Below are 24,423 nucleotides of genomic sequence, written 5' to 3' on the forward strand. Positions count from 1 at the left end.
ATCATGAGTATTTATTTTGAAGGGTTTCAATTTTTAAATTTTTTTTATTAATGATATGATAATATTTGATTTATTAATAGTGTAACATCTATACACCAATAATATATGGATTCTATATCCTAATAATACATTAAATATATAAACTCAACAAAAATCTTTTAATTTGGAGTAAAAAGATGAATATTAGATCTTGTTATTTTACATATTTGGGAGAAAACAATATGTTAATTTTATAAAAATTATGAAATTTATAAGTATAAAGTTTCTTAGATTTTCTTCAAAGACATCAACACAAAATAGAGAAGTCTTCGGATTTTAGTTTACTTATATTAGTATATATATATATATATGTGTATATATATTCATTATTTCCTTATAATATGTGAATAGTAATTACTAAACATTTTTATTATAGAACATAAACCTATCATTAGAAGGAAAAAATTATATTTTTTAGTATTAACATTTATATTTGGTACATTGTTAGTGCATGGATTGCTTGCATGGTCATTGAATCAAATATTATCATTTCGTTAATAAATAAATTTAAAAATTAAAAATTTTTAAAAAATAAATACTCATAATTTAAAAAAATTTTATTTTGAAAAACTATCGATAAATATCAATTAACATTTCCCTTAAAACTATAATCAAATAACTTGACCGAAAAAGTTAATAGTTAAAATACTATAAAAAATTATTTAATATACCATTTTCACTAAATTAAGAAAAAAACAAAATATTAATTACAATGTTTATTATAAAAATAATTAAAATATTATTATCGATAAGTGCTGATTAATATTTCTCTTAAAAATATAATTAAATAACTTGACCAAAAAAATTAATTTAAAAGAAGAATTTGAAGTTACAAGGTAAGCTACAAATACTAATATGGAAAAACTTAGTCAATCTTCCTCCTTGTCCTCGTTCGAAAAGTATATACCAAAACTATCAAGTTGTTTCACGTTGACATCAACTAGGGAAGAAAAAGTCATTTGAAGCTTTTGTAAGTAACTTCCAAGCAGGCTTTAATTAAACACATAAATAGCTCATTTTTTCTTTTTTAATAATTGAGAAGCCTCCTAGCATCCTCAAGGTTTAAAAAAAGAAAAGAAAGAAAGATCATGCCATGGATAAACACGAACTTTAGCATATAAATAGGGCATATTGCATAATTTTTTGAATTTTAATTTTGAGATTTAAATCAAAATGGAAATAAAAAGAAATATTAATTTGATTTTTCCATCTAAGTTTTAAATCTCCTTTTTCATGGACCGAACACGCGCCTAGTAAGCGCGTTGACCTGTTACAACTCGCTATCTCACACATCCCCACACGGCCTACCTCTAACCAAAACTAACCCTCCCCCACCACCACACCACCCTTCACCAAGTCCAACACGCTTTTTAATCAGCGAATCCTCGTGATCCTCTTTCATTTCTCTCCCTTTCTTTTTCCCTCTCATGGCTTCTGAGCAGTACGATGCCGTTTTGGAGGAATCTCAGGACGACGACGAGGAGCCCTCTTCCTCCGACAACGACCTGGACGAAAACGACGACGTCCTCAATGGTAACGACGACGTTCTAAACGACGAAGAAGACGAAGAATTATTAGAAGAGGAAGAGGACATTAATTCCCCCTCTTTACTCCCTCAACCGATCGCTGCCGCCGCCTCCGCCGTATCATCTGCCGCAATCCCCGCCGTTCCTCTAGCCGTCCCCTCTGCCACCGCTGTAACCATCGCAGCCGTTCCAAATGACGAATCACCCCCTGATTCCAAACGCCAACGAATTGAATCCGCCGTAACGGAGAAAAAACCTCCTCCGCCATCGCAATTCGATGAATCGCGACGGTTATTTCAGCGGTTGTGGACTGACGAAGACGAGATCGAGCTTCTTCAAGGGTTTCTCGATTATACATCTTCAAAAACAACCTCGAATTCTTCTTCTTCTCATCATCATCATCATGATACGGCGCTGTTTTACGATCAAATCAAATCGAAGCTCCAGCTGGATTTCAACAAGAATCAATTAGTCGAGAAGCTTCGAAGATTGAAGAAGAAATATAGAAACGTGATGAATAAGATCAGTTCAGGTAAAGATTTTTCCTTCAAAAGCCCTCATGATCAAGCTACTTTTGAAATTTCTAGAAAGATCTGGAGTAATTGTGTTGGAAAAGTAGAAGATAATGTTTTAGATGATGATGAAAATAATAATAATAATGTTAATTTAATTGATGAAAGCGGAGAGAAAAAGAATTTTACGCCGAAATCCGCAGCCTCGAAGAAAAGGTCAAGAAGTAAAGGAGGGAAAATGGAGGAGAAAAGAGTTTTAAATGATGGATTTGTGATTACTTATAATAATAATAATAATAACAATTTGAATAATAGGAGTACTAATGATAATGGTAGTGTGGAGGGATTTGGTGGTGGTGGAGGAGGAGGGAACGTGGCGGGGGTAATAGAGGAGACGGTGAGGAGTTGCTTAACGCCCTTGTTTAAGGAGTTGTTAGGTAGTGTAATTGGAGGAGGAGGAGGGGGATGTGGAGGAAGAGGGATCAGTGGATTGGCAATGAATGCTATGCCTTTGAATTTTGGAGGAAGTATGAATTTCGGTGGTGGTGGGGGCAGTGGGGAGTTGATGGATGAGAGGTGGCGGAAGCAGCAGATATTGGAGTTGGAGGTTTATTCCAAGCGGTTGGAGTTGGTGCAGGATCAGATTAAGGCAGCTTTGGAGGAGCTTCGATCGATGGGAGGCTGATATTGGAATATGGGTGCTTATTTCCATGAAAGATTTCTTGGTTATTGATGGATAGCTGATAGTGTAGGGGAGTAACTGGTTTTTGAGTTCCTTTTTGGGTTTAGTGTAGGGGAGTAACTGGTTCTTGTGTTCTTTTTTTTTTTTTAATGTTTATTTGATAGAACTGAACAGTTATCAGAATAATGATTTCTAATTGTTTAGTCTTTCCATCAACAGTTTGTTCTAGTTGTTCTCATTTGTGTATATATGGTTTTTATACATGGGTTGGGATGACTTGCTTAGAATAAAAGACACATGTTATCATTAATGCAAGCTCTGACATTGTAGAATCTGCAGACTGGATTCAACAGTTGCCATTTTACTACATTGTTGTGTAAAAAGTTACTGTACTTTAATTGAAATTCCATTTAATAGTTGTGATTTGTTTGTGGTGAGTGGAAATTTGTGGGATGGAGGGAGAAAAGGGGTTGGGGTTGTCTTTCCTTCATTCCTGCCTGTCGATTCTTGGTAGCGTTGAAACGAATTATTTGCTTCCTATGAGAATGGTTTCTGATTGCTTGGCATAATTGCTTATGCTTGCTACATTCCATTATTTCTTGCAAACTTGTTGTAAGGTTCTAAAAAAAGACTGTAATGCTGTCCCTATGAAATGCTTGATAGCATCTAAGGATCAAATTTTTCGTTTGTGATTGTGGTTTGTGAATTTAGAGATACATAGATAATTATAGTTCACTACCTTAGAAAGGCAATGGTCCTGAGACAGCTCAGAAGAGCATGCCATGCATTTAATATTTACACAGATTGTTTGCATTAGCAATTCCCTTCTATCTGTCTACCACTTGGGAAACTTATTTCATTGTGGACCTTTAACCCGTTTCCTGTAAAAACATGCAACTATAGTAATTTACGTCAATATGATTCCTAGAGCTATTAATTTTCAGCTGAAGCTGCTTCTATATCATTAATTTTGATAGTCCAATAGCTGAATCTCTAAGATGCCAATGCTTGATTATTCTGCGGCATTTGTTTTTAATTTGCTTCGATGTCTGCTCATGTTCTGGGGATATCGGTATTTGGAAGTAGACCTCATACTTATGGCCTTCTCAGGAAATACAGTTTGTTTCAGACAGATGTTAATGAGTGTTAAAAACTTCTCAAGGGCACATTTTATTTCTGTTTGTGAATGTCTTGAGTGTGGTGGCATAAAGTATATACTAGTCTAACATGGTGCACAGAGAAAAGAAAAAAGAGAGAGAAAAGAAGCTTTTTGGCTAGTTTTATCTTTTGGGATTGTTTGTTAATGGATGGAGCCTTGAGGGAAGGAAAAGGTGGACAGGGGAATAAAAGAAAGGAGATTTGTGTTTTATTGCACTTCTCCCTAGTAAAAACTGGAAAAGATGAAAGGAAAGCAGAGAAAAAAAAATGGTCAGCGGGTTTACAAACTTAGGGAACAAGCTACGCCTGGAATAAGGATGGCGATGGGTATCTATTATAGCCTTATAGGGTGCTTGTGGGTACTCAACTCGGTTATATAAAATTAAAATATCTTATAATCAGATTCAAGTAGGATATAGATAGTAATTTTACTATTTATCTCGGGTTTGAATATCACCTTTGGGTATTGGATACTCGTATCTAAATTTGAACTCGATTATATTTTTTTTTATTTCATATAATTAAAGATAAATTTATATTATTAATTAAATTAATTCATAAAATTATGATTATTAATTAATTTATAATATTTATAATATATATTTTATATATTATGTTAATTTATAAAAATATTATTATTATTATATATATTGTTTTAATATTTATATTTTAAATATAAATATATTTATTTTTTATTTTATATTAATGTTAAAAAATTATAATTTATAAAATTATTATTTATAATATATTTTTTGTTTATATAAAATTATAAAATATAAATTTAAAAAGAAGTTGTAAGATTAGAATAGTTTTAGAATTTATTTATTTTTTATTTTATTTTATCTAATTAAGGGCAAATCTATATAATGAATTAAATTTGTAATGTTGTTTAAATTGTTGTTTGGATATTTGTTTTTAGTTATTTAAGTTAATATTTGAAATATTTATTTTTTATTATTTAAATGTAAATTTTATTGTTTATATACTTTTATAAATTTAATTATTAGTGAATTATATGTAATATGAATAAAAATATTGTTATATATGGATATGAATACAGATTTTGATTCAAGTAATTGGGTAATTATGGAGAACATTTTAATAATTTTTTTACATAACCAGGTTTTTAAATAGATTCGAATAATTATCGGATAGTAGATATGTATTAGGGGTCGAGTTAGGATAGTAAATTTAAAAAACATTCGGATAATTATAAGATTTGAGTAGGTCATTTATTAATCGGATTTAGATTCGGGTGTTTTAAAATTAACGAGTATTCTACCCGTTGACATCCCTAGCTTGGAATGACACTCATTTTGGGTTGCTCAAACTAATATAATTAAAGATTACCAAACTTGTGAGACGTTTAATCATTAAAAGGTTTACTCATTTGAGCAAAGACGGAAATGGTAGTTAATCATTAATTAATAGTGTAATTGTATTAAATTTTATTTTTTATTACATTTGATAAAATTTTTATAATTAATATTTGATTGATTAATTGTTATTAATTAAAATATCATTTGTCATTTTATCTAACGTAATATTAATGTGATATGATAATATTATATAAATGATGATATGATACATTGATGTGATATAATGATATGATCATTAGTGTTTTCACTTCTTATGTCAACAAGACATTAGCATTACATGAATATAAAATAATAAGTAATATTTTGATTAATAGAAAAATAAGAATTATTTAATTTAAAATAAAATATATGAGAATTTAATTAAATATAATAAAAAATAAAATTTATTTAAAATTTTTAAATAATTTAATAATCTTTTCAAATGTAATGCCTATTAAGTACTTAAAAAAAATCTCAAATTACATTTTTTTCACTAGGAGGGCTTTAAGTAGCACATTTTGATTGTTAAGATTGAGAATTTATAAATAGTAAATAAAAGTGAAATGGGCTTCACTTGGACCTAAGTCAAACCAAAAACCAGCCCATGAGAAGAATGTAATACTACTGGTCAACATTTCCCCACCTATTTATTTGAAAAGAACATTTCCCCACCTTATCCAACTCCTTCTCAAAGGAACAGCATATGCCCTTCCATGGATCCCTTTCATTTCTCCTCCACCCAGTACCCAAAAAATCATCAATTAACTAACTAAACAAAACCCAAAACAGAAAAAAGAAAAGAAAACTCCATTGAAATGGCTTCTGCAACAACAAGACTCACCTTCTCTTTCCACCACTTAACCCAAGCTTCTCCAAAACCACAAAAACCTCATCTCTTCCTCTGCCCTAAGCTGCTCCCCACAATTTCACTCACCACCAAAAAACCCCGCGGAAAGCAACTGCATTTCACCATCCACTCCGTTGATGTTTCCAAAGAAGACAGCCAAGACACGCCACCAGCTTCAGACCAACAAGAGAACCAACCCCCACCACCACCACCATCCCAAGAATCTGGTGCTAAAGAAAAGAAGTTTGACAAACGCAGGTTAGAAGAGAAGTTCGCAGTGTTGAACACGGGGATTTACGAGTGCAGGTCGTGTGGGTTCAAGTATGATGAAGCAGTGGGTGACCCTTCGTACCCAATAGCACCAGGGCTTCAGTTTGACAAGTTGCCTGAAGATTGGAGATGCCCTACTTGCGGGGCTGCACAGAGTTTCTTCGAGAGTAAGAGTGTGGAGATTGCAGGTTTTGCACAGAACCAGCAGTTCGGATTGGGAGGGAATGCTCTTACTTCAGGACAAAAAGCTTTATTAATATATGGATCCTTGTTCTTCTTTTTCTTGCTCTTCTTGAGTGGTTACTTTTTGCAATAGGCACCAAAAAGGAGTTCCTGTAATTTTTTTTTCCCTTGTTTGCACTCTTTGTAGCATAATTAAAAGCAAAATATTTTGCGTGGTATTTTTGCAAATAGAAAAAAGATTTCATCCATTAACCCAAAATCATTTTCTTTCATCCTTTTGTTCCTGCCTTCATAGGTATCTCCTTTTCTGATTCAGGCTTTGTGGATGTCTTGGTGAAATCCTGAAATTTGGTCTCTAGTATCAGCATCTGTAACAAGCATAGCTGAATCTGTTACCATATAGGTTAGGTTTCAGATCAATTGCTTGGAGGTCTAGTAGCAAAAGTTATAATAGAAAACAAAAATGGGAAGCTGCTTCATTTTGATACTTTGAAATTCTTTCGTCACCTACATTAATTTTGAAACAAAAAGTAAAAAGATTGATCACCCTCTGGCAGTCTGGCCTGCCCTTAGAGATACTTGTTAAACCAAGGCATGGATTGAAACAACTAGCAAAGGCATTGTAATCTGTACAATCTGTGAAAACCTAAAACCATCACAGCATTGTAATCTGTACAACCTTGCCACAACTAAAGACTACTTCATAGTACCTCTGGGTGCCACCGTGACATACGCTTGATAAACATGTAACGATGCGTTTCTTGAACGCGCACGTTGAAATTGTTATTCATCTCGCCTCTATGACCTCTTCAAACTCAAATTGACATAACGAGACGTTGCCATGATTAAGTATTATCGACTTTAACTAATTGATCTCACGTTTTTATCTCACAAAAAATATCTTACAGGTTACAGATACTATAACATCTTAAATGCCTAATATCACTTTAATACACAACCGATATAAGATTTATGACTCCTCTCTAAGATTGACATCCACCATTGGCTCCACTTCAAGAGCTTTCTCTTCAATGTAAAATTTATAGCTCTATCATCTTATAGTTAAAAAGATAATTATACAAATTATTTAATTAGAGTTAATTGAGATACACGACACTCTGGGTAAATACTTCACAAAGACTTTCAAAAGATAATATCCTACCAAGAGAAAGGTAACAAATAACAGCTATTCAAGGCCAAAATGAAAAGTTCGGGAAGACAATTTACATAATTTCAATACAATACAAATATACAATCACTTCTTCCTGAATAAGCTCAACTAGGAGTTCCATACAAAGTCTAAAAATCTTTAAACTTTGAGCCTATCTATCCAAGTGTTGCAATAGAAAGTAGGCAAAACATAAACTTAGAACGAAGAATATTATAGCAATTACATTTTCTCTGCTCAGGTATTCAACACAATGTGCAACTGTGTATACTGAAAATAATGTCAACAGTTGAGATTCTTATCACCCTAGATCAACAACCTACAATCATGATGCCCTATCATACAACTTGTACACATTAAAGAAAAAGCTTAAGCAGTTCACTTCAAATGACAATCTAACTCCGGTTCCTATGTCAACACAACAGTCAGTGTCCTAGTCTTGCGTAGAATCCCAAACAACTAAGACGTGTTCCTAGAAACCTATGAATAATCAAATTAATCGGAGATTCTTGAACTTTGACACAACTACAGGCTGCTTAATCACGAACAGCTAAGATGTGTTCCTAGAAACCTATGAATAATCAAATTAAATGAAGATTCTTGAATTTTGACACAACTACGGACTCTGATTAATCTGTCAAATTCTAATTACCCAAACCACTGCCTCGGCCATATGGTAACATGGTGCTCACATGACAACAAGTTCATTTAGTGGTTAATTTCTCAGGATGACATATCAGGTGGCAATATGTCACGGTGTATCAAAGTTAAGCGAACTGCTGATAAATATTACCCAATAAAAGACTTGCTATTGTTATATGGACATGCCTGTGTCAAAAAACGGGCAAGTCCATCTGGAATCGTGATCACTGCTGGTTTTCGGGGCCAGTCATTTCCTGTGGACGAGTCTTAATCTGATAAACCTTCTTCATCTGCTTCTCGTAAGCTACACTTGATGCATTTTCTTGTTTTAAGTAAGTTCCAGTATTTACATTCACTGGTTTATTGATCCACTTGGTAGGTGGTTTGGGAAGAGCACCGCTATTCTGCTCGGACCGGTGGCCTAAATTTTGTGGGTATCCAGAATTTGGCATCTGTGAAGACATCTCCACATGTGCTCTACCTTTGGCACTTCCATCCAATGTCAAAGCAGACATCGCAGTCCCTAAATCATGATGACGTTCCTGATTCTGTAATCTGTCCTGTGCCCTGAAGTTGTTTCTGATACTTTGCATGCCATTTGATGAGGGATGTCTTGGGTTACCCATTATGCCTTGTGGATTATTGTATTGTCCATAATAATTCAGGTTATCACCATAACCCCTCTCATAACCTGGCGGTCCAGCTGGTCGTGGCCGACTGCTATAATAATGATTGGGGTCATCAAAAAAGCCCCTTTCATAACCTGATGGTCCAGCAGGTCTTGGTCTAATGCTTGAGTAGTTGTTTGAGATATTAAAAATTGGTGGTTGCTCCCCCCACCCAGAGGATGAGCCATTCGATTTGATATTAAGAGTGTTCTTGACAAGACGGTGAGCTGCCTCTCCTAGCTGAGGGCCAACTATTGCTCCCGGTACTCTTGGCCTGTCAAACAAATTCAGCAATAAATTTTTTAATAACCATCCGCAATTTGAAGGCCCTTGAATAATTCTTAGGACACTCTGAATCCCAGCAAAGACACTAAACTGATGGCAAGATTTACTAGTTTTCCATTACCCATTTCTTTTTGCAAGGGAACAGATATTACCACTACATTTCACATGATCAGGCCATGACTAAATTCCAAGTTGACTTGAATCCTACCCTAGCTTCCAAGTAGGGATGATAAAAAATCATAAACAGAGCTCCAAGATCATGTATATTCCATGAAATTAAGATAAAGCATTCTCACCTATCTCTGCCTTGCTGGCGCCGCCCACCATTGTCTTCATGCCACAAGACAGGCAAAGGTTTAATGTCAAGAGGTGTTAGAACCTGCAAGAGCAACATGCATATGTCTAAACATAAACTCTGTTGATGGACCCAACAATGCTTCCATAATGTTTCTTAAAATGGAAGAGAGCAATATTGCAAATAGTTTCAGACGAATCTCATACATCCTTGAGTTCTCTACTTGCACCTGGTAAATTAAAACCAATGCTATGTAAGGAATCAAATACCTTTTTGGGTATCATAACACCCTCTGGAAGTTCTGGAATGTGTTTATGACATGAAGGGTTAAGATATGTAACATTCCTGCAAAGTAAAAATGCACAAAATAAATTACAAGGATCCATACAATTCTCAAGACCAATATATCAATTGAACTATAGAAGACTTACAAAACTTGGTTTGATTCTATATATGGCAATCCCTTAACAGGAGAAGGGACTACACCTTGCCAACCGTTCCTTTCAGATAACCAAAGAAATCCATTCATTCCACCACTGCAAATGAATCAACAGATGAGGATGGCAAAATCACAGGTGTTAAGTCAACTTGCTTGAAATGTGAACACTGATTAACCAACCTAGTATTTGTGTCAATTGGCCATACGAATCTTTCATGTGGGCGTAATTGACAGTAAATTTGATAGTATGAAAAAACTAGTGAAGCCAAAGGATGAAGACGATGAACATATAGCAGATCAAGCATCACGCTGTTCCGAAACTGCTCTTCTACCTGCAAATATTATCTTAAGAATTAGCAAAATGGATCAACTAAAAGCATTTTAATAAATAGCTAGTGCATGAAAATGACTGCAGGATATTTAGCATGCATCATTTAAGAATTACGCATGCTAGTCTAACACAACAATTCAAACCGTTAAAGTATCTTCAAGTTTCCTTGTTGCAGCAAGCAACTTCTTCTCATCGATGAATGGCAATTTGACAACACCCTGGTAAAATAAAAATAGAGGTAAGTGTTGTTGAAACAGATAAGAAAAATAAATAATAAGTTAACTGGGTAGATAAGAATTTACCTGCCACGCGAAGCGTTTACCATGCATGTCAATCTCAAAATCTGTCACACAGAGTAATCTCAGTAATCTTGGAAAAGGGAAGGAATTTTCACAAGATAAAAAGACCACCAAGAGTTAAAAAATTTTACCAGAGGGATAGAACTTATAGATGGGTGATGATGGATCAGTCATCAGTTTCCCATATCTGTCCGGCAAAGCACCAGAACTATAACATGACAGATAAATTGACATTAGCATAGGCAACTGTAAATATAACCAGAAAGAGAAAATATTTAACATAAAATGTTAAAGGCTAAATACATATACAAAAGAAAAGAAAAAACCTGGCAGCTGGCAGTGTTCCCATGAGCTGGTCAAAGGGTTTAAATGGCTCTCCGATGAAAAATGTTATTTCCAAATCAGATAGATCCTTAAGATCTGAAGCAAATGGAGCATAATGATATGGATAAAACCTGAAACAAAAGTGGTGATGCAACTTTAAACTAACTGAAAAAAATGGTAAAAACCATAGTCAAAGACATGTGCATATTTCATACAATTTGGTATGTCATACCAGAAAGTCTTAAGTCAAACCTACATATTATGGACATACGTAGATAGACATGAATATATCTACATAGGTAACGTGGAAGCCCACTGAACGTTGGGCTACAGAACAGGAGTATCACATCCCATAACCCTACTCCCCTTTCTCATGGTTCAAACCTAAGACCTCCAAGTTTAAAGTCTTAACCTAACTCTGCTATTTACTTCTTCTCAAAAATTTGCAAAGACGATAGTGCACGGCATGAAGTAAACTTTTGAGTAGATACCTCTGTCTCTTTCTAATATTCCTCGACTAGCCCCAAAAAACTCACTAGTAATGCATGCATACACATGTTGGCAACCTGAGCTAGTATGTTTTCAAAAAAACAAGATAAAAGGGCAAGCATAGCTTACAAAAGCATAAGCAGGCAAAAGAACATGCAATCAATTGCCAAAAGCATATAGGCATGTTTTACTTGGTATGTAATCTTAATCCATTTAGTTTATGAAATGAAAAATAGCAGCTAAGGAAACATAATATTTTCTGCCTCAGTCCACATCAAACTAACCATTGCCAAGAGCAAACACCTTGGTAGTAATAGCGGCACACCCAACATAAACCTTCAACATACTTCAAAACCTGCAAGGAGAAGAGACAACTGTTGGATATCTTCTAACAAGATATCAGGTACACAAGGTATTGTAGCAAAAAACTTACAATGTAATAGAATTTTTAAACTTACAACATCTCTTTTAACTTCTTCAATCTCCACTGGATTTGATACATTAAATTTCTCAGCGTAATACCTTTCTTTATATCCCGGTTCCCCTAATTTAATCTGGGAAAAAAACAAGAATAGACGTATTATGGTACAAGAAGTTCATCACCAAAAATCACCGTACTTCTCCAAATTGCTCAAAAATTTGCATGAGATTCTACTTACACTAAGTTTCCCCTTCACTTCTTTATTTTATGGGTTATAAGACTGACAATGGGACAGGTTAAGCTCTCAGGTCAAATGGATATCTTAAAAAGTTCACAGATAATGTCCAACAAAATTTAATTAAAATTAAATACAATAAAATTAATAACATAACAGAAGAGGAGAACTTCTTATAAACAAAAGATTTCTGAGTTTATCAACAGAACAGTAATTATCATATAATTCAGATAACTTTCAGCTATAATTTAAATGTGTTTGGAATTTCATAGCGTTGGTCAAGCTAGATGAGATGGTTTAATAGGCTTCAAACCATGGCATTACTAATGACTTAAATTCTCATTTATTTCACAGGCCAAGCAATTTGACCTGTAGACACATTAAACCTGCCATTTTACTTCAATCCCAGACTGTAATTTGGTATCCAAAAATTGTTTTATAACACAGACCTTATCTACGACAGGTGCCTGTGCCTCCTCAGAGGACTCTCCTCTTGCTTTAAGCTTCATCTGCTCATTATTCTCAAATGCCTGAAATGAGTCATCTAACAACATAAGTAAGAAAATTCAGGGACAATATGAGAACTTTATAAGAAAGAAAAGAACCAAAGGAAGATATGCATAACAAACCACCAATCACCAATGGAAAGAAAGCCAAAAGCCCAAAAGTCAAGCACGCACGTTGCACACACCCACACATGCAGTCTAATAGTATTAAGAAAAATTGAGAAGTTCAGACTCAAAAGAGTTTTCATGAAAAAGCCAAATTTACTGAACTTCAGTATTTACAAAAATATAATTAAGCCTTAAAGCATATATTTCTCCTTGCCTTTACAAGATGCCCTTCTCATTTTTCTAGGAATCTTTTCATAAATACTCTTTCCAGATATCAGGCATGTTGCTACATTTGTTGGTTGCACTCAAGTTTAAACATTTACACATATTTCTGCATACACATTTGTAGTTGTTTGGAAGGAACAGAGATTTATTAAATACTTTGGCCAAGATTGTTTCCCTCATTTCAAGTGCGCAATTATTTTTCAGCTAAGCCCACTTCATCGAAAATGATAAAATAAACAAGCTACTTGTTATTTTAAAGCATCTAAAAATGGTTGCACATTGCTTCATGACTGAAAACACCAACTTATGCAGCATCGCATCGATGATAAAAAATTAATACACCAATCAGAATTTAATAGAACCATCCAAATTTCATGACCTGGTTTCCAACAGGATAAGAAATGAAATAATGTATCAAAGCATGGAAGATGCAACTCACCTGCTGTATACGAGTCCGCTTCTGAAAGATTTGATCTTCATGGACAGCAACAGATTGGATAAAACACTCCACTCTATCTAACAAAACCTGTACTTGCAAAAAGTATATATATATATATTAGCAGCCGTTAGAAACAACAGTTCTAAATTCAAATGTCAAGAAAGAAATTAAAATACCAAGAAGACAATCTATCAAGATAAATGAGCAAGTTATTTACATAGAAGAACCACTCTTAACATACCTTATATCTCTTTTCCTTTCTTGAATCTCACAAAATATATGCACCTCATTATTTAGGAAGCCAATCTTCATTGTTTATCTTAGCTCTATTACCCTTCAGTAAACAATCTCTTGTGGTAAAAGTATATCGCTATTAATTAGTTATGGGATTAATTTTGGAAAGAAAGAGAGAAAGTACAGTTTCTCAAGATTTGCGAATCTTGAAATGGTCAATGCTTAAGGGACAGAGTACTTATTTATGAATGTATACTCACAAAGCACTGCATTCCACTTCTCTAGTTCATACCGTGTATCCATGCACACCAACCTACCCACCACCCCACCTCTTGATGAGAAAGTAAAAGGTCTATAAGAAAGATCTATTTGACTTGGACCGGAGATGAAATTCATTCCCACCACTTGATGAGATAAAAAACAGGTTTGATGTTAAACAAGAAAAAATAGAAATCATTATTCTCCTTTAATCCACAAATGCTTCATGTCAAAGAATAGTAGGTCCTCCACTCCAATTTATCTTTACAATAAGGAAATAAAAAGTCCAGTTGATAACTTGATATTCCATGGACGCATTTATATTAATTTTAGTTTATAGTGAACTTTCTAAAAAAGACTTAATAGATACATAGAAAAAGGACAAATTACCTCACCCGCATCAGTAAGATAACCACCCATAGCAGAAAATTCCCTTTTATAAACTTGCATCAGAAGATTTATAGCACCCTGAAAGAGCAAAAAGTTCATACTAAGCACAATGAGATAGAATAATAAAAAAATCAGGTCGTGGAACTATGGAAATTACATACCTCCCTGATTTCTAATGTTGGCATATGTGGAAGGAAGTCATTGCCAACAAAAAAACATAAGAAAACAAAATCATCCACTATTCGTTCAAAGTTGATCTCAAATGGAGGGTTGGGGATCTCCAAATCATATTGCAAATATTCTCGCAACACCCATATGTTCAGAAACTGTCCATGCATTCATCAAATCAGTATAGTATAAGCCAAACAAAAAACAGGGGCATGGGGAAATGTACTTGTATCGCTGAAATTGGAGAGAGTTAAGTTTTAAACCTGATATTTCTTCTTGTGAATTGGTGTATCATCGACAGCATTCCGATCTTCGGTTCCATTATCTGGCTTACCATGACACTCCGCTGCCAGATGACCAACTTGACCACAGAGAAAACATTTTTCCTGTTGTCCAGGAAGAGTGATCACCTGCACGGTAAATATAAATGAACCAACAACCAATCATTAGCAATAAATTATTTGGAATTGAGAATGACATTAAGCAAAGGAGAGCACTGACCTCTCTTAAAATTGAAAAGTGAACCTCATGTGTAGCTAAGGACAACATGATCAAATCTGCATCCTGATTATGACAAACCAAATGCCTAATTTAGCACCACAATTGAAATATTTAGGGAAAAGCCATAAAATAATCAGGAATAGTGGGGGGCTAGTGTTGGCTGCACTCTCACCAGACCATACAGGCAGTGTTGTGTGTTTGGATTGAAGCCGGGAAGGTTACGTTGTAACCGAATGTATGACATGATCTTGTGTTCTCCCTCACCAGGAGCATTCGCATCAGAAAGAATAACCTTCAAATAATCACCCAATGCAGCACCATAAATAAATTTAGAGACAAAGTATCCTGAAAGCCAAAAGTATATGGGGAAATTATACAGAAAGGATTACTCCGCTTTGCAAGGAATCATCCAATCTTTGAAGCAAGAAACAAATAATGTCCTTCACACCTTTGTATTCCGCCAGCCAGGATTGTGATTCAACCTCGATTGTAAATAATACTGAAGTGCTACAGATAACACAGCCATAAATGGAGTGCCAGGAGTAATAACATTTGAGTCACATGTTTCAGGTTTTTCCTTAGGGAGCAAAGCTTTCCCCTCTTCCTCGAACTCTTTCTTCAATCGCTCCTCTTCAGCTGCCTAACACAACATAAACAACCAAAATATAGTTCCACTGAATCTGATAATTTGGATCCACTAAATGATTCAAAGACTTACAGCCTCAGCAGCATCCTTTGCAGCTCTAAAACGTCGAGTACGTTGCTGATTCATTTTAGCTCTAGGTGCTACACCATCTACAAAAATTTTTAAACAGACAATATTGAATTGAAGAAAACACTAAAATAAGAAAGAAAATTGACTGAACATGGAACAATTCCTACCAATGGCCATATACAGAAGCTTTCTAGGACGAACCAATGAGAAGAGATGGTCAATATAGTCAAAGATTGATTTAAATACATCATCATAAGTTGCAGGTGCAGGCTGTATGCACAATTGAATAAACCATCAATAGGGAAAAATATCCAGTGAAAGATCATGGTCATGCTAAAATTGAAAAGCAATATACCACTTCATGACATGCAACATCACATTCAACATAAATGCATTTTGCCAGGCGACTACCTATATCATACTAAAAACAGTAAGCAACCTACCACTTGACTACCTGAAAAATTGTTTTCAAGAAAAAGCATTTCGATACAGATTGCATAATGACCATACCTAAAACCTTACACTTCGCAAAATCTAATCCTAGCATCAAAATTCCCTTCGAAAACAACATAATTTGACCTAAATACATTTACTAAACATAACTAAAAGCACATTTGCAAACTGTTCATAGCTCAAAATTTTCCGAACTTCACTACGAAACAGCAATCTCAAAATTCAACTCAAAAGCACGTCTCCTCCTCGAATTTTAATACTAAGAATTTCAAATTTCAAAGCCACAGCTAAAATAATTTTTCTGTCATTAAAGTGAAAAATAAAAATTAAAAAAAAATCCAGAGAACAAGAAAATCGAAAGGTATTTTTGAGTGGCTTTGTACGAATTTACCTTGCCGTCGGGGTGAAAACAAGGGTGAATAATCCCGTTTATGTCGAGATAAAGATTATCGAATTCGAGGCCGTTAGGATTAGGTTTAGAGACGTCAACTGGTATTTGATTTCCAAGTCCGTCTTCTCTCGGTTCTTCCTCGATTACGTCGGCGATCGATTGCGGGTACCGATCCGCTAGCCACCTGTAAAACGCCGGGACTCCCATGACGTCGCGCTCAAGATTGCGGTTGCTCCGGTCAGGTCCAGTTCAGTTCGGTGACGATGTAGACTTAGTCGAGCGGTAGAGGGAGAGAGAGAGGTTTTGGTTTGGATTGCTTTTTCCCAGAGAGGGAGAGAAAAAAAAGAATATAATGGAGAGGTCGAGATCTGTGTGATGGGCGGTGAAATTGTACGGTACTGTGGTTCATTCTATAAGAGTGTCGTGAAATGACGGAAGTATCCTTCGAGTGTGGTGGGAAGAAAGGCATAGTTGAGCGGCGGGGAAGCGGAAAGGAATTAGCAAGTTTTAAATAAAAAAGTAAAATTGCTAATTACAAATTTAAGTTGCTAACTATTGTTTATTCTATCTAATTTAATTTTGGTCAAATAATGATAAAAATATGGAAATAAATTTTGTTGTTGTAGGGAAAGATTATTACTATTTGGAGATGATAATTTCTAATTTAAGGATTTTTTTTATTGTTATGAAGTTAATAACATATGGTATTTTGTTTTGAAAACTTTGCTTCACACAAAAAAAAAAGGTTTTTGTTTCTTTTCAAAAAGTTTAGTATCAAATATTACTAATTATATTTTGCTTGAGATTAAAACAAAATTTGAATGTCTCATTTTTCAAATAAAAAAATAATAAAAATAGATTATTATGATTTAGATATCAACTTGATATAAGTGTCACGGGATCATTACTTTCTTTTTAAAAAACTAATATAATGATATGCATATAATTTATGTTTATAAGTCTCTTAAATATTTTTGTTTACTCGGATTAAAATATTCTATCTATTTCTTTTGAAATAGTTAATGTAGTATTGTTTTTTACTCAATTCATAGTTATTTGTTTTTTTTTTTTAAGTAATTGACGTGAATTGAGATTAAGTTAAATTTACTTTAATAATATTTTATCAAAAAACCATTACTTTCTTTCTAAAAAAACTAATAATAATCTCGTGGACGTTAATGCAGACTGTGAGTCAAAGAATAATATATCTTACAAGCATCGATATGAACGCAAATTATGAAAATTTGATTTTTTTTTTAATAATTTAAAATTGAAGTAAATATACGTGCAGAGAAGAAAACAAAATGGTATTAATCAAATATTTTTTTGAAAATAAAACGACGATTGTACTCGAATTTTGAGCTTTGGTGACCCTGGTGGAATCACTCAAGCCCAATGTTTGTGTCAAAAGATACATTCCAGAACATGAAACAAGGAGAACAAGAACAGCATTGATACAAGACGTCAAGATGTTGCCAAGATATCTTTTTATTTAATCCAACAGACAGGACCAGAACCATGAAAAACTCAACATTCAGAAACTAGATTGCAGGATACCCGACAAGACAACAAGTTCCATACTTTTTTGAACTTAGCAACGAGCAATGGTGGGCTTGTAGTCGATTACAAGGACCTTCTCCAGGTGGCCTAGGAACAAGTTTGCGAATTGGACATGAACAGGATGAGCTACATATTCTGCAATGCCCTCAGTGCTTTCAAATGTGGATTCAAACACATGAGTGAAACCTTGATGCAGGTTCTCAATGCTGACATCCTTACCCCATTGAAAAGCTTTCATAGGTTCAATGAGATTGACAAGATTGGCATAGCCTTTGATGAGTTCCTCAATCTTCTCAGCTGTGGTTTCATCTTTGAACTTTGCCAGCAATACGTGCTTCACAACCCCTTTTGCTTCCTCCATGTTTCTCCTCCTCCTCTCTCTCTGAAAGTAATCAGTTTGGTTGACGGTTCTGTTCTCTCAACAACCGAAGATCAACTGTATTAATCAGATATAGTAGGTAGATTTGATCCAAATACATATATGTATTTATTTTTTAGTATTATAACTTGTACCATGATAAAATAGCATGTCCCCATTGATAGAATAATATTCACGTGGACCATGTTTTTAATAATAATTAACAAAATAATTAAAAATAAATCCCACCAAATCTTATTGTTAAATTTTTTAATTATCACAGCTAATGATGGATTACAATACATATCATTATCCCCTAAAAAAGGTACTAAATATGTATATGAAAATGTTATTTTATCATTCCATTAAGACCGCTGCCAGGTTAGTAAAGGGTACGTGGTGGAATGATTAATAAATATTTAATTTAAAACAAATGAAAATAAGTAGAAGAGATTGTTCAATTATTATTTATTTAATTAAATCATCAAATATATGATAATATGTTATATGCTAATATGGAAATTAATAAATGAACAATTTCATCTTAATGACAATAAGTTTTTAATTTATTGTAAAATTCACATAAAATGATCATTCCTTATCAATTTATGTCATCTGGATTTCAATAAAGGTATATTACTTTTAAAAACTCATGAACAATTCAAAAAAAATGTATTCAATCAAATTAAAAGAAAATGTTTGATTAACTAAAGTTTCACGTATCATTTTTATATTTACATGACATTAACGTGACACGAACTTTAAAGATAAAAATATCATGTGATTATATCATTATATCATAATAATATATCACATCATTATTTATTATAATATATCGGTATGTTATATCAATATCACGTGACATATAAAAACAAATAACATTTTAACTAATAACATCAATTGATAATTATAAAGATTTGTTTGATTTAAAATAAAAATATAAAAATTTGATTAAATATAATAAAAGAGTAAAAAATTTAATTTTTTTTGAAAAAACTCAAGAGTTATTAAATATTATGTTTTAAATAAATTATTTGATATTAAAAAATATTTTTTTCCTTCAACTAATAAAAAGATATGAAAAAATAAGGGAAGAAAATCAGAAATTCCAAAATGTCATTTTGCATCTTTACGCAATTCATATCATTGTATCTTTGACTAAAAATGCTAAAATCAATGTTCTATGACACTGACCAATGACCCAAAGGCACCTCAAAAAGAAAAAGGAGATAATTTTTCCAAAATTAAAAAAAGTTAGACAAGACTCAAAATCCACTATTTAAGGATTTTTTTTTGTTACGAAATTAAAATAACATATATATTTTTCTTCAAAAACATTGCTTAAAAAAATGGTTTTTGTTACAAATAAGTTTTGTTTTCATTCTTAAAAATAAAAAACAAAATTTGAATCTCTCATTTTTCAAATAAAAAACTAATAAAAATAAGTTATTATAACTTATAAATAAATGTCAAAAACTAATATAATGAGATGTGTAGCGAACATGTTTTATAAATTTTTTAAGATCCTTTATTTACCCAATGTGGACCTAATGTTTTTGGATTAGGCTTTGGAAGTCTTGGGTTGGTTCCAACTCTCTCCTGGGCCTTGGTTTAAGGCTGGACTTGGGGAAGCTCAAGCTCAGACCAACTCTCAAATTGGTTTGTGGAACTGGGCTTTAGAAGGCTTAATTTGGGTCTGATTTTGGCTTGGGCCTACATGCTTCCTTTTAATCAATACCATAAACTTTATACGGTTGATGGTTAAATTTTCTTTTGCCTTTAATGTTTATAATACGGTTCACCGAGTCAAAAAAAAAAAAGAGATTTTTTTTACTTAATATTGTAGTTAATGCTAATTAATTGAGGAAAATTAGAGTTAGATTGGGATTAATAAGGACCTTTCCTTTCTGGAATTGGTTTTAAAGTTTTGGTTGAATTGGGGCAAAAGCAATTAACGCTCAATGTTTTTGCTATTTAAATTAGGGAGGCATGTGATTTGGACTGTGTTGTGATTTCTTTGTGCAAACAAACCTACAAACTCTTTCTGCCAATTTAGAATCTTTCCTTTTTTTTATCTAACAATTTACAAGAAAAAAACCCTTTTTTCATTTAGATTTCATAATTCTTTCCTTCCCAATTAGTTAATGGAACAGTTGAAAAAGATGTCTGCAAGATGGGTTCCAGATCAAGCATGCAGGCCTATCATTGATGATGCTGCAGTGTTTTATCCAACTGTTGAGGAATTTGAAGACACACTTGCCTATATAGAAAAGATTCGTCCCGAAGCTGAATCATATGGTATATGTCGGATCGTTCCACCACCTTCTTGGACTCCACCTTGTCTTCTTAAAGACAAAGATATATGGGAACATGCTAAATTTTCAACTCGAGTTCAGCAGGTTGACTTACTTCAAAATAGGGAGCCAATGAGAAAAAAAAGTAGAAGTCGAAAGAGGAAGCGGAGCAGACATTCAAGAATGGGAGCCACTGGCAGACGTGCCAATTCTAGTTCAGAATCTAAGATAACTTATGAGGCTGATGAGCAGTTTGGGTTCCATTCAGGATTAGACTTCACTCTTGAAGAATATCAGAGATATGCAGATGAATTTAAGGAGATGTACTTTCGAAGGGATTCAAAGCCTCGAGTGGATGAATACAGGAAATGGGAGCCGTCTTGGGAGGATATTGAAGGTGAATACTGGCGGATAGTAGAGCAGCCAACAGATGAGGTTCAGGTATATTATGGAGCTGACTTGGAAACAGGAACATTTGGCAGTGGGTTTCCTAAGGCATCATCTATGTTGACTGGAACTGGAAGTGATGCATATATATATGCAATGTCAGGTTGGAACCTAAATAATTTCCCACGCCTACCAGGTTCAGTGTTATCTTTTGAAGGATGTGATATATCTGGAGTTGTAGTGCCATGGCTCTATGTTGGGATGTGCTTCTCATCATTTTGTTGGCATGTTGAGGACCACCATCTGTATTCACTAAACTACATGCACTGGGGTGATCCAAAAATATGGTATGGTGTGCCTGGAAGCCATGCTTCCTCTTTGGAGGCTGCAATGAGAAAGCATCTGCCTGATTTGTTTGAAGAACAACCGGACTTACTTCATGGATTGGTCACTCAACTATCTCCTTCAGTTCTGAAAGCTGAGGGTGTACCAGTCTATCGAGCTGTACAACGTTCTGGGGAGTTTGTTCTTACCTTTCCGAGGGGATACCACTCTGGATTTAATTGTGGCTTCAACTGTGCAGAGGCAGTGAATGTTGCTCCTGTTGATTGGCTAGAACATGGTCAACATGCAGTGGAGCTCTACAGTGAGCAGCATCGAAAAACATCGCTGTCCCATGACAAGCTGCTCTTAGGATCGGCTAGGCAAGCTATTAAAGCTCTCAGGGAGTTATTTGTTCTTGGCAGAGAAACTCCAGGGAATTTGAGGTGGAATTTGGTCTGTGGGAAGGATGGAATGCTTTCGAAGGCTGTTAGGATGAGAGTGCAGATGGAGGAGAAAAGAGTAAAGCGCCTTCCCCCTCATTTACCCTTACTAAAGATGGAAAAAGATTTTGATTTGGAAAATGAGAGGGAATGTTTCTCTTGCTTCTACGACTTGCATCTATCTGCCTGCAGCTGCAAATGCTCTCCTGAACGATTCGCATGTCTGAAACATGTAAAGAATTTCTGCTCATGCCAAGATGAAGACAGATTTGTCCTCCTTCGCTACACTATTTATGAATTGCAAATGCTAGTTAAGGCCCTGGAGGGAGGATTAGATGCTGTGAAAGTATGGGCATCTGAAGATCTTGGGTTGGTTTCTGTTAATGATTGCATGTGATGCTCATTTGTCTATAAGTTGGTTCAGGATGTTCCTTCGGAAGCATTGCCATCAGAGTGCCAGCATGGGACTAAATTAAATGGTTCTCATCTCGCTTTAGATAGTCATTACCAATGTCTTAAATGTTGGAGTTCTTGTCCTGGAGAACAGATTGAATTTGGAGAAGGACGCCTGCATTGACTTGAAGCAAGCTTGATATCATATCTGATCATACTGCAAGCAAGTCAATGTATGCTTGTGTTAGCCCTAAAAACAACAGTGTCACTGATGTTGAGACATTGTTGAACTTTTTTAAGCAAGAGAAAATTTGTGGCTTTGATGAAGAAAGAGAACCTGATCTAAAGAGGATCAAAAGTGAGAACTGACTGGCATATGAAACATTGACAGAGGGGATCCTGAAAACTTGTAGATAACTATATATATATATATATAGTATTATAACTTGTAATGTGACGAAATAGCATGTACCCATTGATAAAATAATATTCATGTGGATCATGTTTTTAATTTTTTTATTTAAAATTTGCCCCTATGAGCATATTATACTAGTATTATCTTTTGCTTTGTCAGTTGTCACTCCAACTCCACATCAAGATCAAGAATATCAATCAAACAAATAGAAAATAATTAAAAATAAAATCCCATCAAATCTTATTGTTAAAGTTTTAATTATTACAGCTAATGATGGATTAGAACACTCATCATTATCCCCCCCAAAAAAGTAATAAATATATATATATATATATATATATATATGAAAATGTTATTTATTCATTCCATTAAGGTGCTGCTGGGTTAGTGAAGGGATCGTGGCGGAATGATTAATAAATATTTAATTTAGAATAAATGAAATAAGTATAAGATATTCTTCGATTATTATATATATAGAATTAAATTTACAAATATATTACAATATGTTATATGCAAATATAGAAATAAATAAATTAACAATTTTTTCTCGATGATAATAAATTTTTAATCTATTTTAAAATTTCGCATAAAATGACCATTTGCTATCAATTTATATCATCTAGATTTAAGGAAAGGCATAATACTTTAAAAAAATACCTAAATAATTCAAAAAAATATAATTTTTATATTTTTATTTTTAATTAAATAAATTTTTATAATTAATAGTTGACTAACTAATATTTCACTTGTCATTTTTATGCTTTCATGGCATTAACGTGACATTGATGGTGAAAATACTATATGACTATGCTATGATGTCATATTAATTTATTTCATCATTAGTTATTATAACATGTCAATATAATACGTTGATATCACATGACACATAAAAGACAAATCACATTATCAATTATACTCATAAAAACTTATTCGATCAAAAATAAAAAAAATAATGTCATAATTGAACATAATAAAAAATAATAATTTTTAAATTTTTTTAAATAATTCAAGAGCTTTTAAATATTATGTCTTAAATAAATTACTTGATATTAAAAAATATTTATTTTTTCCCTTCAATTAATAAAAAGATATGAAAAAATAAGGGAAGAAAATCAGAAATTCCAAAAAAGGTATTTGCATCTTTACGCAATTCCAATGATTCTATCTGTGACTAAAAATGCCAAAGTCAATGTTCTATGACACTGACCGATGACCCAAAGCCACCACAGAAAGAAAAAGGAAATAATTTTTTCCACATTAAAAGAAAAATTTAAACAAGACTCAGAACCCACTATTTTTTAAAAATATAATTTTACTCAATTTAAATCTTAATTAAAATTAAATAAAAAATCAATAACTTATAAAGGTACCATGAGATTTCAGACAATTTTAAAATTACGAAATAAAGCCATGTTCTCTCATGATTGAAAATAAAATAAATAATAATTTAAATTTAACTCAACATTATTATCTTTGTTGGCAAGATTGAGGTTAAAGTTCAAATTTCTTATTCAGAAAAAAAAAAAAAAATTAAGACATAGAAAATAAAGAAAAGACTAAAATAAAAGAAAAGAGAAAAGAGACTTTTGAGCGACTTAGAGAAGGCAAAGTCAATGTTTTTTTTGACATTGACGCATGGGCCATGACTTAAACAATAGCCCAAAAAAGGCCCACAAATACGAAAAGGTACAAA

At 33.4% G+C, this 24,423-nt stretch overlaps 3 protein-coding genes and 2 pseudogenes across 4 annotated transcripts; 3 read left to right on the top strand and 2 right to left on the bottom strand.

Annotated features, from left to right (window-relative positions):
- The first annotated feature begins 1,374 nt into the window (after window positions 1–1,374).
- Window positions 1,375–3,175, top strand: LOC18600250 (putative transcription factor At3g04930). The gene has a single exon (XM_018121471.2). The coding sequence runs from the start codon at window positions 1,467–1,469 to the stop codon at window positions 2,760–2,762; it is 1,296 nt and encodes a 431-aa protein (XP_017976960.2). The 5' UTR covers window positions 1,375–1,466; the 3' UTR covers window positions 2,763–3,175.
- A 2,748-nt stretch (window positions 3,176–5,923) lies between these two features.
- On the top strand, window positions 5,924–6,834 carry LOC18600251 (Rubredoxin-like superfamily protein). Its single transcript, XM_007030582.3, has one exon. The coding sequence runs from the start codon at window positions 6,091–6,093 to the stop codon at window positions 6,706–6,708; it is 618 nt and encodes a 205-aa protein (XP_007030644.3). The 5' UTR covers window positions 5,924–6,090; the 3' UTR covers window positions 6,709–6,834.
- Window positions 6,835–7,779: 945 nt separating this feature from the next.
- On the bottom strand, window positions 7,780–16,955 carry XRN4 (exoribonuclease 4). 2 transcript variants are annotated; one of them, XM_018121870.2, is made up of 22 exons: window positions 16,560–16,955; window positions 15,883–15,985; window positions 15,719–15,795; window positions 15,449–15,640; window positions 15,173–15,292; window positions 15,001–15,063; window positions 14,763–14,909; window positions 14,493–14,657; window positions 14,332–14,409; window positions 13,450–13,536; window positions 12,621–12,701; window positions 11,974–12,069; window positions 11,800–11,870; window positions 11,029–11,157; window positions 10,834–10,910; window positions 10,706–10,746; window positions 10,547–10,621; window positions 10,253–10,404; window positions 10,065–10,169; window positions 9,903–9,978; window positions 9,635–9,717; window positions 7,780–9,327 (listed from the first exon to the last, which is right to left on the bottom strand). In XM_018121870.2, the coding sequence occupies exons 1-22, from the start codon at window positions 16,764–16,766 to the stop codon at window positions 8,610–8,612; spliced, it is 2,943 nt and encodes a 980-aa protein (XP_017977359.2). In that variant the 5' UTR covers window positions 16,767–16,955; the 3' UTR covers window positions 7,780–8,609. The 2 variants fall into 2 exon arrangements, with proteins under 2 accessions (XP_017977359.2, XP_007030646.3); XM_007030584.3 differs by lacking the exon at window positions 15,883–15,985 and having other exon boundaries at window positions 16,560–16,701.
- A 1,076-nt stretch (window positions 16,956–18,031) lies between these two features.
- On the bottom strand, window positions 18,032–18,550 carry LOC18600253 (stress-response A/B barrel domain-containing protein HS1 pseudogene; annotated as a pseudogene).
- Window positions 18,551–20,621: 2,071 nt separating this feature from the next.
- Window positions 20,622–22,684, top strand: LOC18600254 (lysine-specific demethylase JMJ18 pseudogene; annotated as a pseudogene).
- The last annotated feature ends 1,739 nt before the right edge of the window (window positions 22,685–24,423 follow it).

This window comes from Theobroma cacao, chromosome 5 (assembly GCF_053813885.1).
Source record: "Theobroma cacao isolate CCN51 chromosome 5, ASM5381388v1, whole genome shotgun sequence".
Taxonomy (NCBI): domain Eukaryota; kingdom Viridiplantae; phylum Streptophyta; class Magnoliopsida; order Malvales; family Malvaceae; genus Theobroma; species Theobroma cacao.

What these genes read in the sequence shown, in the direction of transcription:
- LOC18600250 (XM_018121471.2), top strand. Translation starts at nt 1,467, where the DNA reads ATGGCTTCTGAGCAGTACGATGCCGTTTTGGAGGAATCTCAGGACGAC.
- LOC18600251 (XM_007030582.3), top strand. Translation starts at nt 6,091, where the DNA reads ATGGCTTCTGCAACAACAAGACTCACCTTCTCTTTCCACCACTTAACC.
- XRN4 (XM_018121870.2), bottom strand. Translation starts at nt 16,766, where the DNA reads ATGGGAGTCCCGGCGTTTTACAGGTGGCTAGCGGATCGGTACCCGCAA. An exon ending in GTTTTCACCCCGACGGCAAG is followed by an intron (nt 15,986 to 16,559) that starts GTAAATTCGTAC and finishes TTGTGCATACAG; the next exon opens with CCTGCACCTGCAACTTATGA. An exon ending in GGAACACTGCCAGCTGCCAG is followed by an intron (nt 10,911 to 11,028) that starts GTTTTTTCTTTT and finishes GTCATGTTATAG; the next exon opens with TTCTGGTGCTTTGCCGGACA.